Source organism: Entelurus aequoreus, linkage group LG17 (assembly GCF_033978785.1).
Source record: "Entelurus aequoreus isolate RoL-2023_Sb linkage group LG17, RoL_Eaeq_v1.1, whole genome shotgun sequence".
Lineage (NCBI taxonomy): Eukaryota > Metazoa > Chordata > Actinopteri > Syngnathiformes > Syngnathidae > Entelurus > Entelurus aequoreus.
In genome coordinates this window covers 33,013,843-33,030,340 of record NC_084747.1, presented here as the reverse complement: position 1 = coordinate 33,030,340, position 16,498 = coordinate 33,013,843, and the positions used below count along the sequence as shown (strand labels likewise).

General features: G+C 38.3%; 1 protein-coding gene across 5 annotated transcripts in view; it reads right to left on the bottom strand.

Moving 5' to 3' along the window:
- The window catches only part of rasgrf2b (Ras protein-specific guanine nucleotide-releasing factor 2b), a 136,398-nt gene that overhangs the window by 28,619 nt on the left and 91,281 nt on the right, over positions 1–16,498 (bottom strand). For 3 of the 5 annotated variants that reach the window (XM_062025497.1, XM_062025498.1, XM_062025501.1), the window contains exons 11-17: positions 14,856–15,016; positions 14,710–14,776; positions 14,352–14,488; positions 13,877–13,959; positions 11,070–11,318; positions 6,964–7,056; positions 1,867–2,351 (exon numbers count right to left, since the gene is read on the bottom strand). In XM_062025497.1, the coding sequence (XP_061881481.1) occupies positions 1,867–2,351; positions 6,964–7,056; positions 11,070–11,318; positions 13,877–13,959; positions 14,352–14,488; positions 14,710–14,776; positions 14,856–15,016 (1,275 nt within the window). The remainder of the gene's footprint in view (positions 1–1,866; positions 2,352–6,963; positions 7,057–11,069; positions 11,319–13,876; positions 13,960–14,351; positions 14,489–14,709; positions 14,777–14,855; positions 15,017–16,498) is intronic. The other 2 variants (XM_062025499.1, XM_062025500.1) reach the window with 1 other exon arrangement.

The following is a 16,498-nucleotide window of genomic DNA, read 5'->3' as shown; positions in this document are numbered from 1 at the left end:
AAATAGAGGAAGACGTATAAAGAAATAAAACTGAAGAAGAAAAATCATTCAAAAGAGGGAACATCAATCATCAACTAAATTTAGCTTCTGTTTCTTCATGCTGTTAACTATCTGTCTAGCTGCACATGCTGGAAACGAGGTGCGAGGGCAGAATAATGAATGTATTGACAGTGCAGTGTGAAAACTAATGTGTTTACTTTGTAAACATGTAAACGTAGTCTCAAAGGAATATAACCTACGGAGACACTTTCTAAAGAAACATCCAAATTTTGATGTCCGGCCCTCTTCATTATGTAGTTGAAAAGCCCTGACGTCAGTCATATAGAAAAAAGTGAAGTGTGTGTAAGTGTGTGTGTGTGTGTGTGTGCGTGTGTGTGTGTGTGTTCTGGCAATGCTTACTTAATGGGGACACAGTCACCTTTAGGGGACCTCTGACAGTATGGGGACAAAAAAACAGGTCCCCTAAAGCAGTGGTCCCCTACCTTTTTGTAGCTGGGGACCGGTCAACGTTTGAAAATTTGTCCCACGGACCGGGGGGGATGGGGGGGGGGGGGATTTATTTTATTTATTTATTTATTTTTTTTCATAAAGAAATACAATCATGTGTGCTTACGGACTGTATCCCTGCAGACTGTATTGATCTATATTGATATATAATGTATATATTGTGTTTTTTATGTTGATTTAATAAAAAAATAAAATAATAAATAAATAAATTATTTTATTTTTATTTTTTTTATTTCTTGCGCGGCCCGGTACCAATCGGTCTGCGGACCGGTACCGGGCCGCGGCCCGGTGGTTGGGGACCACTGCCCTAAAGGGAAACCTTTTTAAATGATAGTCAGATCAATTCTGAAGATGCCTAAGTGATTTTTAAGCTTTGGCCCATAAAACATGTTTACAGGGAAATTTGGGTTACTTTGTTTACGTGTTTCAAATATTGGTAAAAGAGAAAATAAAAATGTTCTTGAAAAGTGAAACATTTGTTATCCAGGCATTAATAGTACTATGATTCTGTATGGTATCCATCCTTAGTTAAAACTAATATATTTTTCCAAAAACAAAATCTGGTTTAGTGTTCCTTAGGATGACATTTTCATACAGCATGATTATAAAACATTATTACCTTAAAGTATGATTCACATTCAGTATTTTCCATCCTTCTATATATGGTAGTTGGAGTTGCAGACAACTTCATTACTGCTAAATAGCAGTTCTCAGTAATGTCACAGAATATGCAGGATTTGCTTTAACATTTAAGTGGTGAAACTTCCTATAAGAGGACAGCTGTAGTGCTGTATTCTGAGGATCATGTCATATTTAATTTGAACTTTTTTTTTTTTAAATGGTCCTCAGTCGTCACGTACAAATTTGTGTGAATTATGCTAAATTATTTAAATTTGGTCCCCATGAACCATATTAACTCTTTTTTCCCAGGGTCCCCAGTAAGAATGATCAGCAAATTACTTCATCGACCCAAAGACTTAAAGACGTGTATGAGCTAACTGGGCAGTGGCCATTTTACCTTTTTTTTTTTTTTTTTATGCCTCCACAACCCGTAGAACGGGTGGTCCCCACAAGTGATGATCAAAAACTTGGTCCCCATTCCAAATGATAACCAGTATGTGTGTGTGTGTGTGTGTGTGTGTGTGTGTGTGTGTGTGTGTGTGTGTGTGTGTGTGTGTGTGTGTGTGTGTGTGTGTGTGTGTGTGTGTGTGTGCGTGCGTGCGTGCGTGCGTGCGTGCGTGCGTGCGTGCGTGCGTGCGTGCGTGCGTGCGTGCGTGCGTGCGTGCGTGCGTGCGTGCGTGCGTGCGTGCGTGCGTGTGTGTGTGTGTGTGTGTGAACATGTATGAAAAAACAGCTGACCTCTGCGTATGCTCCGCCGCAGTTTTCCACAAAAAGGGTCAATCTTGGGCATCTCCTCCCCCTCTGTGCTCCCAACAGGACTTTGGTCAGGAGACAAGGGAATCGGGGGCGCTTGATCCTGCGGTAGCTTGGAAGCGCTGGGCGGAGGGGAGGTGGAGGCGAGAGGAGGAGGAGGCGAGGAGGAGGTGGTCGGCGTCTGAGGCGTCGGGATCTTGGGGGTGTGGGCCGACGTGGGGCTACTGCCGGCAGACTGGGACGTGTTGTGGTTGAGGCCGGAAAGTGGACTGGTTAGGTCCAGCCCACCCACCCTGGCGCTGATGGGGGAGTGGAGCGAGAGCTTCCTGGTGCGTACTGGTGAGGAGGTGCGGGAGGAGATGGAGAGTGGAGGCGGGGAGGAGAACTTGCGCCCGAGTCTGGGAGATTTGTCGTTGACGTGCTCGCCGCTTCTGTTGTTCTGGTTGGTAGCGAAGAACAATTCCAAGGACCTGAGAGGAGAAGACAAAGAGTTACAAAGTCATGTTATCAAGTGTCAGTGCAACTTTTATTATTTTTTATTATTGATCAAAGACATTACATACAGACCCTTGCATTAAACGTAACATATGAAGTAACATGCAGCTACAATTACTTTCCACAGGATGTTGGAATGTGTCTGGAAATGTTTGTCAATTTGTAATGTCAGGGGTCACTAGCGGTCATCTCTGTTCTCATTCATGTCAAAGGTGATGGGGTTTAGGTCAGGGTTAAAGTCAGGTTCTTCTCTACGCCAAACTTACTGTATCACAAAGTCTGCTTTTATGAAAAAAGGGTCTTCCCCATTTTGTTCCCACAAAGTTGGAAACACAACAAAAAATATCTTGTTTAAAGGAAGAATTATGCTGGCGATCTAATACATTTTTAAATCATTGAAATGTATAAAAAAATAATCCATGCACAGATTTATATTATTTAATTGTAATGTTTTATTTAATTTAAATATTATTTCATTAGATGTAATACTTTGTTATCATTTTTTCATAATGTTCCACATTTATCTAATTATGTAATTAACTACTAAATATGATTTTATTATGTTATAATATTCTTATATATTTACATTTATTTTTCTTATATAAAAATCACAGTATACTTTTAATGATCAATATTTAAAACTTAAACATTCTAAATTCATAAATATATCTATATTAAGGTTGTACTTAGGCTGTAAGTTAACGCATGCGATTAATCACAAACAATTATCGCATTAATCATGTATAAACGCAGATCAATAACGCAATTTATTTTGACAGCACAATCTCCTGATGGTTACCTGAAAGGCGGCCGGGGTTGCTATATGGTCAGTGATCAGGTCAATGCAAATGTCAGAGGAAACTCCAATGGCTGTTCTTGCTGGAAAATGTAACTTCAAAATAAACCCAGACGTGACTTTATATAATATCATTATCAGGTTTTGAGCAAACAAATTCATGTAAAACATTGAAAAATGTTAATATACTGTATGTCGTTTGACAATAAAATTGCATTTGTGTCCAAATGCATTAGTTTTTTACAGTTAATTTAGATTATACAAGCAAGTAATTTTCTTTTTGAACACGATTAATCAGATGTAAAAAGAGTGATTATATGATTAAAAAATAAATTGTAAAGTATTGCGTTGTAATAATGTATTGTATTTTCTCAATGTTGCATGCATTTATGTATTCAATTAATATTGGGTTTCCATATATTATAATATTATAAATGTAAAAGTAATGAATATTCAACAAAAAAAAATGTTTTCCAATCAAATAATTAATAGTAATTTTAAAAAATATATATTTTTAATGTTTTGTTTCTATTGATGTAATTATTTTATTTTATATATGGGGATAGGTTGATTGGCAACACTAAATTGGCCCTAGTGTGTGAAAGTGAGCGTGAATGTTGTCTGTCTATCTGTGTTGGCCCTGCGATGAGGTGGCGACTTGTCCAGGGTGCACCCCGCCTTCCGCCCGATTGTAGCTGAGATAGGCTCCAGCACCCCCCGCGACCCCGAAGGGAATAAGCGGTAGAAAATGGATGGATGGATGGATATTATTGCATATTATATATGATCTTGATATAGTACTAATATAATATTTGTTTTATGGGGGATTTATGACATTTTTACCTAATTAGACTTTTAAAAATATATATATTGTCATGTATAAAATTGCATATATTTATATGTATCACAAATTTAAATGTCTTTGAATACACATTGACATTAATCCAACAGAACAGAAGAATGGGCTTTCAACAAGTGATTAGCACCAGAACTAGTTGCAGCGCACAGGGTGGAAGGACACAGTTGCTTGTCTACGCCACCTTGCTGTGTGTGTGTGTGTGTGTGTGTGTGTGTGTGTGTGTGTGTGTGTGTGTGTGTGTGTGTGTGTGTGTGTGTGTGTGTGTGTGTGTGTGTGTGTGTGTGTGTGTGTGTGTGTGTGTGTGTGTGTGTGTGTGTGTGTGTGTGTGTGTGTGTGTGTGTGTGTGTGTGTGTGTGTGTGTGAGGCTGAACCTGCGCTGTGTACTTGCTGTTTAATGTCAGAGAGCTGACAGTTCTACAGCTACAGTACACTGAAAATACAGTGATGCCACTTTTTTATCAACTTTACGGACGTCATTATGTCTCCCATGCAGCAATGTGACATGGAAGTGAAAATGAACATCATAAAAAGCTTAGAGAGGATAAAATGGCCACCAATGTTGGCATTTTTTTACTATCGCGATAGACCATCATTAAAACTAAAGATAATGTATGTTCAAGTAAGGGTGAGTGGTCATTGATTCTATGCCGTTACAAGATGGGGAGAAGAAGTGGTTATCTTTTCTGGCTAGCCCAGGAAAATATTTTACCAAGGTAGAGACACCTGAAAGACAAGTTAGATACAAGTTAGACACAATTGCAAATCGACCACATGGATAAAAGTAAGTGTAACCGATATTTAACCATACAGTACAGGCCAAAAGTTTGGACACACCTTCTCATTCAATGTGTTTTCTTTATTTTCCTGACTGTTTACATTGTAGATTGTCACTGAAGGCATCAAAACTATGAATGAACACATGTGGAGTTATGTACTTAACAAAAAAAGGTGAAATAACTGAAAATATGTTTTACATTCTAGTTTCTTTAAAATAGCCACCCTTTGCTCTGATTACTGCTTTGCACACTCTAGACATTCTCTTGATGAGCTTCAAGAGGTAGTCACCTGAAATGGTTTTCACTTCACAGGTATGTTTGAAGCTCATTGAGAGAATACCAAGAGTGTGCAAAGCAGTAATCAGAGCAAAGGGTGGCTATTTTAAAGAAACTAGAATATAAAACATGTTTTCAGTTATTTCACTTTTTTTTGTTAAGTACATAACTCCACATGTGTTCATTCATAGTTGTGATGCCTTCAGTGACAATCTACAATGTAAACAGTCATGAAAATAAAGAAAACACATTGAATGAGAAAGTGTGTCCAAACTTTTGGCCTGTACTGTATATATATATATATATATATATATATATATATATATATATATATATATATATATATATATATATATGTGTGTATATATATATATATATATATATATATATATATATATATATATATATATATATATATATATATATATATATATATATATATATATATATATATATATATATATATATATATATATATACTACCGTTCAAAAGTTTGGGGTCACATTGAAATGTCCTTATTTTTGAAGGAAAATCACTGTACTTTTCAATGAAGATAACTTTAAACTAGTCTTAACTTTAAAGAAATACACTCTATACTTTGCTAATGTGGTAAATGACTATTCTAGCTGCAAATGTCTGGTTTTTGGTGCAATATCTACATAGGTGTATAGAGGCCCATTTCCAGAAACTATCACTCCAGTGTTCTAATGGTACAATGTGTTTGCTCATTGGCTCAGAAGGCTAATTGATGATTAGAAAACCCTTGTGCAATCATGTTCACACATCTGAAAACAGTTTAGCTCGTTACAGAAGCTACAAAACTGACCTTCCTTTGAGCAGATTGAGTTTCTGGAGCATCACATTTGTGGGGTCAATTAAACGCTCATTATGGCCAGAAAAAGAGAACTTTCATCTGAAACTCGACAGTCTATTCTTGTTCTTAGAAATGAAGGCTATTCCACAAAATTGTTTGGGTGACCCCAAACTTTTGAACGGTAGTGTATATATAAATGTCCTGTGTGTTCCGTGTAGTGTGAGTGGCTATGGGGTCTATGTATATTTTAGTCTACTTACACTTTAAAACTTGGCTTAGATCACTGTCTAGGAACATAACTCATTTATACCCAGAGGACCATCACCTGTATTGCACAATAACAAGGTACCTTTAGGACCAGTTTTAATTAAAACATCGCTCCATCCTAACAGTACTTCAGTTTGGGGATCGTTGGCCTGGAAAATATCCAAAGACACCTGTTCCCAACAATTAGTTTTTCTAATAAAAACATAATGTCCTATTACTTACTCTATATAACTGTGCTGATGTATATTTTTTGCATTCATATAGTAATTATTTGATTGAAAAGTGTCACCATACTGTTGTCCATGTTGTTGAATTGTCGTCATCCTAACATACATATTTGGTTTTACGTTTTAAACAGGCGTTATTTAATTCGTACCTACATCATCTTACTTTTCTTACTGTCTTCACATCCAGACAAAAGCTTCATTGACTAAATGATATCCTATGAACAGGATTGTCTTTCGAAATGGACAAATGCTAATAAATAAATCCAAAGGCACTTGACAGAGCAGCAATCAAAGATAGTCAGTGCGTAACAAAAGCAAAAATGGTGTTGCATGGGTTGAAATGAAATGAGATATACAAGGATATATTGCAGGCAGCATAGAAGACTGGATTGAACTCAGTTTGGATGCAAAGTCAGAGAACATGCCATCTTAAATTAAACTACAATGTTTTCAGGCCGGATGGTGGTGTCCATTCATCATAAACTTATAGAAGGTCATGCATCAAATAAATATAAGACTAAAGGGCATGAGGGAGAGACTTAACAAGAAAGGACAAAAAGTATGTGGTTACTTGGATTGATCCACGGCTATCTTCTTGATCTTCAGACTGTAGTCAGGACAGATGGATGAAATGGACAGACGGTCAAATGAGTGGTACTGCCCCCTGCGGTTTGGACGGAGCATGACGAGACACACAGCCATGTGGAAACATCAGTTAAATAGATGATGTAACAATGAAGAGAGAAGTATTTGAGTCGCTCACATGGAGGCACAAAACATGTAAGTGAGGTTAACAATGTGATACAGTACATGGGATCATATTGCATTTTATCTAAAGCTACTGTATCGGGTTCTATCTCTAATAAGACACAACATGACCACGTATTGAAATGTCTGCCTTTTCAGTGAAACCAGAATATACGGTTTTAGACAACAATAACATATCCAAACTGGTATCCACCAGTTGTTGGTTAAATATAATGGTGGGTTTTCTGCCCAATGTAAAGAATTGCCTCAATTACTTTTGCTTATCACTCTTTTTTTCATTCACATTTTCTTTCAATGCGAGGGGTAGAAATCACTGCAGGTAACTCGTGATATAATAATATCCCAACGTTATGCCAATGCTAATTACAGCATAAGAATATGAAAATGACCAATAATACAATCTTATGTAATTGAAAGAGAGACAATATCAGCGCTAAACATTACTAAAAATATATACATAGCACACATGTTAGCATAATAAAAGAGAAAGAGCAATTTAACATGAATATAAACATACACTTACTGACTTATCACCTAATTACATGATGACCTACAAGTATGTCAAAATAAATGAAAATATACATCTGAAAAGTTGATCTATTTCACTACTTTAATTCACTCTCATATTCTTTACTACGCTACGGGCCCGATTGACTAAGATCCAAAAAACAAGTCATAAATAATGTGTGCTAACTAAATAATTGCTCCTACTATTAGTGGGCACGTTATGAGTGGTCTAGTAAGACCGTGCAGCAGTGTACAACTGAATGAAAAGGGCAAAAGTGGTGCAGACTGCTCTGTTTAATTGAGGTTTTTGTGGCCAGCCTCGGCTGTCACCATTGAGACAGTAATTTACCGTCACGTCCATGGCAACATGCTAAAACCTGTGGTGTTTTGCAGCGTTGTGGAACATGCAGTACACTACTAAAATCTGTGCAAACCTAATAGCACACGCAAAGCTGATCTACTGAACGTGTGCAAAGTGGATTGCGTCTGTTAAGTGAGCAGAATAAGACGTGCAATCCATTTTGCGTCTCTGTCTTCATTAGAATGCAAAATGCATGCTGATCAACAAAACGGGAGGAGAAAATGCAAATATAATAATTTAGCACACGCAACGGGATTTATCAACACGCTTCGCCGTTTTGCGAGCACTTTTTTGCGTTTTATATTGACATTTCCACACACGGCTGCAGGCCATCCTAAGTGTGTGGGTCAACATTTTGGACATCCAAAAATAAAACATATTAGGCACATTGTCTATTCAGCAATTTCCTTTTATAATTGTATAGCTTCGATTTATGCATCTTGGTGTCTGTCTTTTCTTTGTCGTTTTTGTTTGGTTTATTCAGGAAATATACAATTATATTATATCTTCAACATTAAAAGAAGTCTTGCATTGTGGATTTGTGCATATGTGTCTGTTCAAAAATGGTTTTACGGATTATAGTGGTGGCCTGGCTCGATTGGTAGAGTAGCCGTGCCAGCAACTTGAGGATTGCAGGTTCGATCCCCACTTCTGCCATTCTAGTCACTGTCCTTGGGCAAGATACTTTACCCACTTGCACCCAGTGCCACCCACACTGGTTTAAATGTAACTTAAATAATGGGTTTCACTATGTAAAGCGCTTTGAGTCATGGAAGAAAGCGCTATATAAATATAATTCACCTCACTAATGGATAGATGTGTGCTGCTGGTTCAACACATCACACACAAGTAGGAGCATGATGACAAAAATCCTCATTTAAATAGGGCGTTGTGCACCACTTTTCAACCGCACACGCAGTTTTAGTTGATCACACACAACACGCCCACTCGTAGTACAGACAATTTTATTTTTTGCACACACTGTCTAGCGCCTGGTATTTGGATCTTAGTAATCTCAGTTAGAATTCCTGAATTCAAACCCTTTTGCACACTATTCTAATTTATTCACATGCACCTGTCTATAAATTGTCTATGAATAAATCCCAGCCAAGGTCAAACTGTTTTTGAGAGCAAGTTGCAAACAGCCCCTTTAAGAGTTGATGGAATGTATTTGCATCATTTGAGTATCTTGAAAAGTACTGCAATTTTATTTTTTATATTATTTTAGGTGGGACAATGTACGCATGTCCATATTTTTCACAATTACTTATCATTTAATATAGTTATATTTGCTTTATGATTTAAATGGAACTGATGGCATTTAATGGGCACATTGTTGCCATTACACGTTTGAGTAGTTGAACATATAAACATGTAATTAGACGTTAATACTCACTACCTGTGTTTCCTTTCCAGCCTGAATACAAAGCCACAACTACTGAACAACTGAACTCCACTTTCAAACCAGAGTTCCCACACATGAAAATGCGTTTTCCTATTGAAAATCCCAGTAAATCCGGTGAGGGAATATAAACACAGATATCCAATGTGGCCAGAATCCTAATAAGGTTACTGGAACATGAAGGGATGAGTGAGTGAGAGGAAATCTTCTTTCATATATTCCTATATAGATGCCAAAAAGCTGGTTAAGTACTGCTACTATTGGATGTACAGTATGCACAAATATAAAACACAAATGTTTGAAAAACGACAATACTGTGAATTTGTCTTAAAATTAGAAATGTATGGTCATAAACCACAATGTGAACATTATTATATACTTTGTCACAATGAATGTGTCATTATCGCCTAAATTGAGCTCTTAAGCACTGTTACTGAAATACTACATTGGAATAAGATCCTCCATAAAACTGCAACCTGTGTATTAGAAAAAGTCTAAATAAAAAAGTATTCCATTGTTCCACAACCTCTAGGGATGTGAATCTTCCAACAACTCACGATTTGATTCAATTTCGAATTTAAAATCAATTCTCCATTAACACAACTCAAATTTAACCGATTCTCAAATTATATTATTTGGTACAAGAAATATGATGCAGTAAAACCTTTCAAAACAGGTTACAGTTTCTCAGCTTCTCTTGACTGCTTACATATGACATATACAAACGTTTGTATATGCACAGCGAGTTAGCGCAGAGATGGCCTTTTTTATTTTTTATTTTATTTTTTCAACAGTTGACCTGCCGCTTCTCTTTTCTGCTCGGCCACACTAGCTCTTCCAAGTCGGGACCCGAGGTGGTCCCCGTCCACGGTTTATCATTGTTGGCCCTTTGAGACATTTGTGATAAAGGGCAATATAATTACATTTTGATTGATTGATTGATTGATTGACTGACTGATTGATTGAAAACAATGTATTCTTAAAAAAATATATATATATTTTTTTTTAATCGATTTTGAAAATTACAAATTGATTTACAATCGTAATAAATATGATTTGTGATTTGGCTGTGAATCAATTTTGTTCAGCTTCCCTAATAAACTTTATTAATTTATTAAGTTATTTGCAAAATACTATAAAAGCTCAAATTAACGCATCTATTCAATTAACTGTGAGTCCCCTATAGTTGAATGGTGCAAAATAGCTAAATAAATTCTGGGGTAATGAATGCAGCACCAAAATACGTTGGTGTGAACAACTGTGTCTGTGGGCAACCTCCTGATTGTACTTTTTCATTAACTCCACAAAATGCTAGTACAGTAGTTGCAATTGAAGTATCCTAAGTGTCAGTAGTATCTACCTTGTTTTGAAATGTTGGTTGTGCTATTTAGGTATTGGTGTGTGTTACACTTGTCGTACTGTAGTTTACAAGGAACGTATTAGAAATATTAAAGTTGGCTGAGTACTATCACAACATCGGCTCTGTTGCTGTGAATCTTACTTCATTATTAAAGATAAAACAAATACGTGTTTTCAAATGTGTCTCTCCAATTATTGCCTGCTACCAGTTCATGACCACAGCTGTAATTAGAACATTAAAAACAAAGACTTTAGATAAAGTTAATATTTGTGGGTTGACCTGATGGGAATAGAAGAGAAAGGCTTCTTGTAGATGTCAGCCAGTTTGTCCATGACCACCGTGGCAGTGGTAAAGATCCTGTAGGTGTGCAGGAAGGTGTTGAGGAAGTCGATGGAGAGAAAGCGCAGGTCGGTCAACCTCTCCAGCAGACGCTCCACGCTGGCGTAACGAATCTGCGGGACCTTGCAGGAGTTGAGCGTCTTGCTGAAGCAAATGTCAACATCATCTTTATGGAGACGTGCATCGGATCTGATGGGTACACGTGTACACACACACACACACAAAACACAACACACACTAGCATGGGTGACTTGTTGGATTGATAAGCAAGGCTATGAGAAGAGCTGAATTACAATGGTTTAAAAAACAATATACTGTACTGTACAGCAGAACCTCTAATGTTGTGTTACAATTCAGATTTGAAAATTGCACAAAATGTTGTTTGAATTAATATAATGCAACGCATGTTCTAAAAGATGTGACGTCATCCCGCATGGCGTCAAAAGAACTCTTGAGATAAAACCTTTTTTTCTTTGGCATTTTGGAAACACATTTTGTCCAAAAGGGATGTCGATATAACGACCATTAAGAAGCAAATTAGAACAATGCACAGTAAATCTGAAGAAACTTGAACAGAACTCATATTCAATGCAGAAAAACTACATCTCTGTCCCAATGCTTTTGTTGAGTGTGATCATATGCATCATCACATTTTATACAAGTTTGATGTTTTACAGTGTCAACTTCTTTTCACAAATGTATGATAGTTTATATTGTCAAAATGTTACTTGAAACATTTCCTGTACGGTGATAATAGTAGTAGCTGCAATGGAGGAGGGAAGGAGAGAAAAAGTTTTTCTTGCCTACGATAACGATTTTGTTTACCTCAACGAATGCAGCGCTTTACGGCACAACACGTCACACTGTCGTGACTCTGCAACTCCACAGCAGTATGCAACAACTCGCAACTTTCTATGTCCCCATGGAGCGTTATTTTGCAGTCATACTCAATAAAAAAAATGACAACGACTAAGTCACCAACACAGAAAATTGAATCACAAGAAAATTGGGGCGTACAATATACCACTCTCATAGGGTCAGTTTGACCCTGGAGAAGACCATTTCTGTTTATATTGTTTCCTTTAGGGCAGTGATCCTCAAACCATGGTACATGTACAACTAGTGGTACGCGGGCCCCATCTATTTGTACGACAAAGAATCTGTCACGGCTCATCCTTGCGCTCTGCTTGTCGCACCTCGGGACACGGCCACGGCCGCTCACATCCAGGGACGTGCCGGGCGCGTCTCCACCCTGCAGCAGCCGCTAGCTGCAATCATTCACCGGCAATCAGCGCACCTGCCTGTGATGAACGAGCTGCCTTCTTAAGCCTGCTCAACCTGCCGTCCCGGGCCGGAATATAACCTTCTGTTGGCGTACAGAAAGCGATCATGGGATCTTTATGCTCTCTCTCTCTCCCCGTGTGTTTCATTGATCTTCCTTGTCCTTCCAGCGTCTGCCCTTGTTCCTGTGTTGGCGAGCTGTGCGTCCTGTCACCATTTTGTGCCCTTGCTTCCCGGACTGCCCTTTTGGATTCTCGACCTCCCGCTTGGACACGGACCTTGTCTCTTCTCTCCTGCCCTGGATCATCTGCCTGTCCCACGGACTTCTGTGTTCCTTCGCTCTCGACAACACTTGGTAACACACACCTCAGCTAACTACACACATAGCCTCACACACACACACGCTTGGGTTTTGACACTCTCCATTTCCTCAGTGTAGTTTATTAGTTAGTATTGTTTATTATTATTATATATATTGACTATATATATAATAAATTATTGAACATTACTGCCCCCTGGTGTCTGAACCGTCATCTCCCCTTAGTCAAACACAACAGAATCACTTTATTTTCCTATATCCAAAAACAGCGTTCCTGTTGAAACTGTGGCCAAAAATATTAAATATACTAGTTAAATAAAACCTTGTTTTTAATGCATACTTAGGCCTACAATGCTACGTTACTGTATTTGAATGTTGGTCATTATGGTGGTACTTGGAGAGCCAAGTGTATTCTGAGGTGGTACTTGGTGAAAAAAGTTTGAGAACCATTGCTTTAGAGCAGGGGTCAGGAACCTTTTTGGCTGAGAGAGCCATGAAAGCCAAATATTTTAAAATGTATTTCCGTGAGAGCCATATAATATTTTTTAACACTGAATACAACTAAATGCGTGCATTTTTAAGCAAGACCAACATTTTTAGAGTATAATAAGTCTCTTATTCTTTTTAATAACATTATTATTCTGAATCTAGCCAATAATAAATAAAATACTTCTTACCATTAATGCGACTTCTTGAACAGGTGCGGTAGAAAACGGATGGATGGTATAAAATGCATGAGAACGTTTTATATTGTGAGCGTTATTTTTAACACTGTGATTACCAGCGGAATTATTCATTACTTATCGTGTTAAGCAATGTCAGCTAAGATTTATCTGAGAGCCAGATGCAGTCATCAAAAGAGCCACATCTGGCTCGAGAGCTATAGGTTCCCTACCCCTGCTTTAGAGGAAATAAAGTGTAAAATCCATTAAAAAAAACTGGAGCAAACTATATGTTCAACGTAAGAGGTTCCACTGTATTGCAAATAAAGAATAGAAACCAAACTATTAAAAATAAATCAAGAAAAAAAGCATCATACCAAAAAAAGGTACACTTTGTGTTTCAACATCTTCACCCGCTTAATGCTTTATGTTATGCAGCATGAAGAGATGGGTGCTCCTCTTCACACACACATTTCCACACTTACTTGATCATATGAGGCACGGTCACTTTGGAGTTCTCCTCAAAGACGCTGGTCATCAGGCCATTGCACCGGATGTTGTCAATGCACTAGGAGGGAGCGAGAGGAGTTGACAAATGAGGCTTGAAATCAGTTTTTGTCTTGCAGGAATGCTAGCATGGAGCCTCTGTGTTTGTGAAGCTCACCTCCAGGGAGCTGCACCCATGTATGTGTTTACGCTTCACTAAGCCTCGCCAAAGCCCGGTGGAGGCAAGCTCCCGCTCTTTGGAGGTTCTTGTTATTCAGTATGCTTGTGTGTGTGTGTGTGTGTGTGTGTGTGTGTGTGTGTGTGTGTGTGTGTGTGTGTGTGTGTGTGTGTGTGTGTGTGTGTGTGTGTGTGTGTGTGTGTGTGTGTGTGTGTGTGTGTGTGTGTGTGTGTGTGTGTGTGTGTGTGTGTGTGTGTGTGTGTGTGTGTGTGTGTGTGTGTGTGTGTGTGTATCACCTGACTAATATCGCTTGTCCACGCAGCCTTCTCCTGCCGCGAGGGCGCCAGCAGCACCACTGTGAACGAAGCCGAGTCGGATGGCTCCACCACCAGCTTAAAGTCCAGCTGACCAAATACTTGACCTCCGGCTTTAGCTGAACAATGACGGATAAGCAAGTTAATTAAGTGCACCTGCTATCTCTACGTATAAGTGTGTTTCTGCATCCTGAGAAGCGAGCAAATTAATGGACTGTTAATGTCAAAAGATCCTACCCTGACTTTTAAAGGGGCGAGCTGCTGATATTTAAAGGGAACTCATTTCGGCTCACTTATCACCTGGCAGCCAATTAACCTTAAATGTGTGTGGACAGCTTACACTCTTCATCCCCGGCATCCGGCTCCTCGATGAGCGTGCAGTCAATTAGGGACAAGACGCCGCCTTGCTGCAGGAGTGGAGCAAAAATGCAGTCAAATGTTGCCATTCAAATCAAACAACATGAAGAAAAGGGGTGGAGAAGTCACCTTGAGGAGGTGCAGTTTCCCTCCAGAGCTGCGCGTGCACACAAGGAAGTGTTTTGTGAACAGGAAGCACTGTCTTTCGCCTTCCTTCTTCAGGGAGAGCGAGCCGAGTCGGACCTTGCTGAGCTTGCCCCGCTCCACTGACGGCAGCTGGATGAGAGAACCTGGACAGAGCAGATTAAGCTCAATACAATTTCCAAAGCACATTTTGTTAGATACTTATTGACGTATTGCACTGCGACTACTACATACAGCACATAGTGGATAGTAGGAAGAGATAATCGATTAATTAAAAGTTGATTAATTGCATCTTAAAGCATTCGAGGATAAATTCTGTGCACTTTATGGATGCAACCACAATAGGAAAGAGAGTCATATGGCCCCATTTGTCACGGTTTACCTCACACATGAAACGTGACGAATTCGGGGGGTGCACTGTCCACTTTAGCTGCCAGATGGCAATAGAGTGTTGAATATCTTAAAATGTGTTTTGTGGCAATTCCAACTCTAACCACAGAGTCAGCAGCTATATGTAATAATAATAATAATAGATTTTATTTGTAAAAAGCACTTTACATTGTGTAAACAACCTCAAAGTGCTACAGTGTATTAAAAAATAAAAATAAAAAAATAAAAAGATAATTAAAAAAATAAATAAATAAAAACTAGAACAACCAAACAGCTAGAACTACTATGCATATATCTAAAAAAAAAAAAAAAGTTTTTTTAAAAAAGAAGGGTTTTTAAGCCTTTTTTAAAAGCATCCACAGTCTGTGGTGCCCTCAGGTGGTCAGGGAGAGTGTTCCACAGGCTGGGAGTGGCGGAGCAGAAAGCCCGGTCTCCCATTGTTCGTAGCTTTGTCCTCGGAGGTTGGAGGAGGTTAGCCTCCCTATGTAGAGTGGAATGATTAACCCTCCACTTTCCTCTCACACGAGATCCACCCAGGAATGAGGCCATATGAATCCCTTTCCTACTGGAGCAGAGCCGCTATTGATTCATTCTCAAGTAGTAAGCTGTCTAATGAAACAACATTACATCAGCTGCGGAAATTAGCAACATTTGCCCTGTAATTATTTGATCCGCGTTGTAAATTATGTTTGTTTTTAAAATGCAAAGTACTGCAAGTTCTATAAATACATATAAAATGTGCGTCAACAGTATTTTTCTGCGCAACATTTCCATGGAAACATCCGTTCAGATTATTCACTAGAAATTCACCTATTCCAAAGATTCTCAAACTGTAGTCGCGGGCCCCAACTGGCGAAGTCTGTAAATATGTACCGTATATAGAGTATCACTGTTACTGATGTCTGCGCATTGTGTGTAATGCTACAATGGCCACAAATAATACATATATACTTGTTAAATAAAACCTCGGCCTTGTTTTTAAATAATACCTAGGCCTATTAGGCTACTGTATTTTAATGTCGGTCGTTATCGTGGTACTTGGAGAGGCGATACTTGGTGAATAGAGTTTGAGAAACACAGACCTAATCTATTAAAAAAAATTAAAATAACAACTGATAATACATTTTCAGAGGAAGTAAATTTTTTAATAATCTTCAAATTTTATTAAAGTTTAATTATCTATTTTTTACAGCACAATACACAGACTATACATGTAACACTTTATGTCATGTTAACCA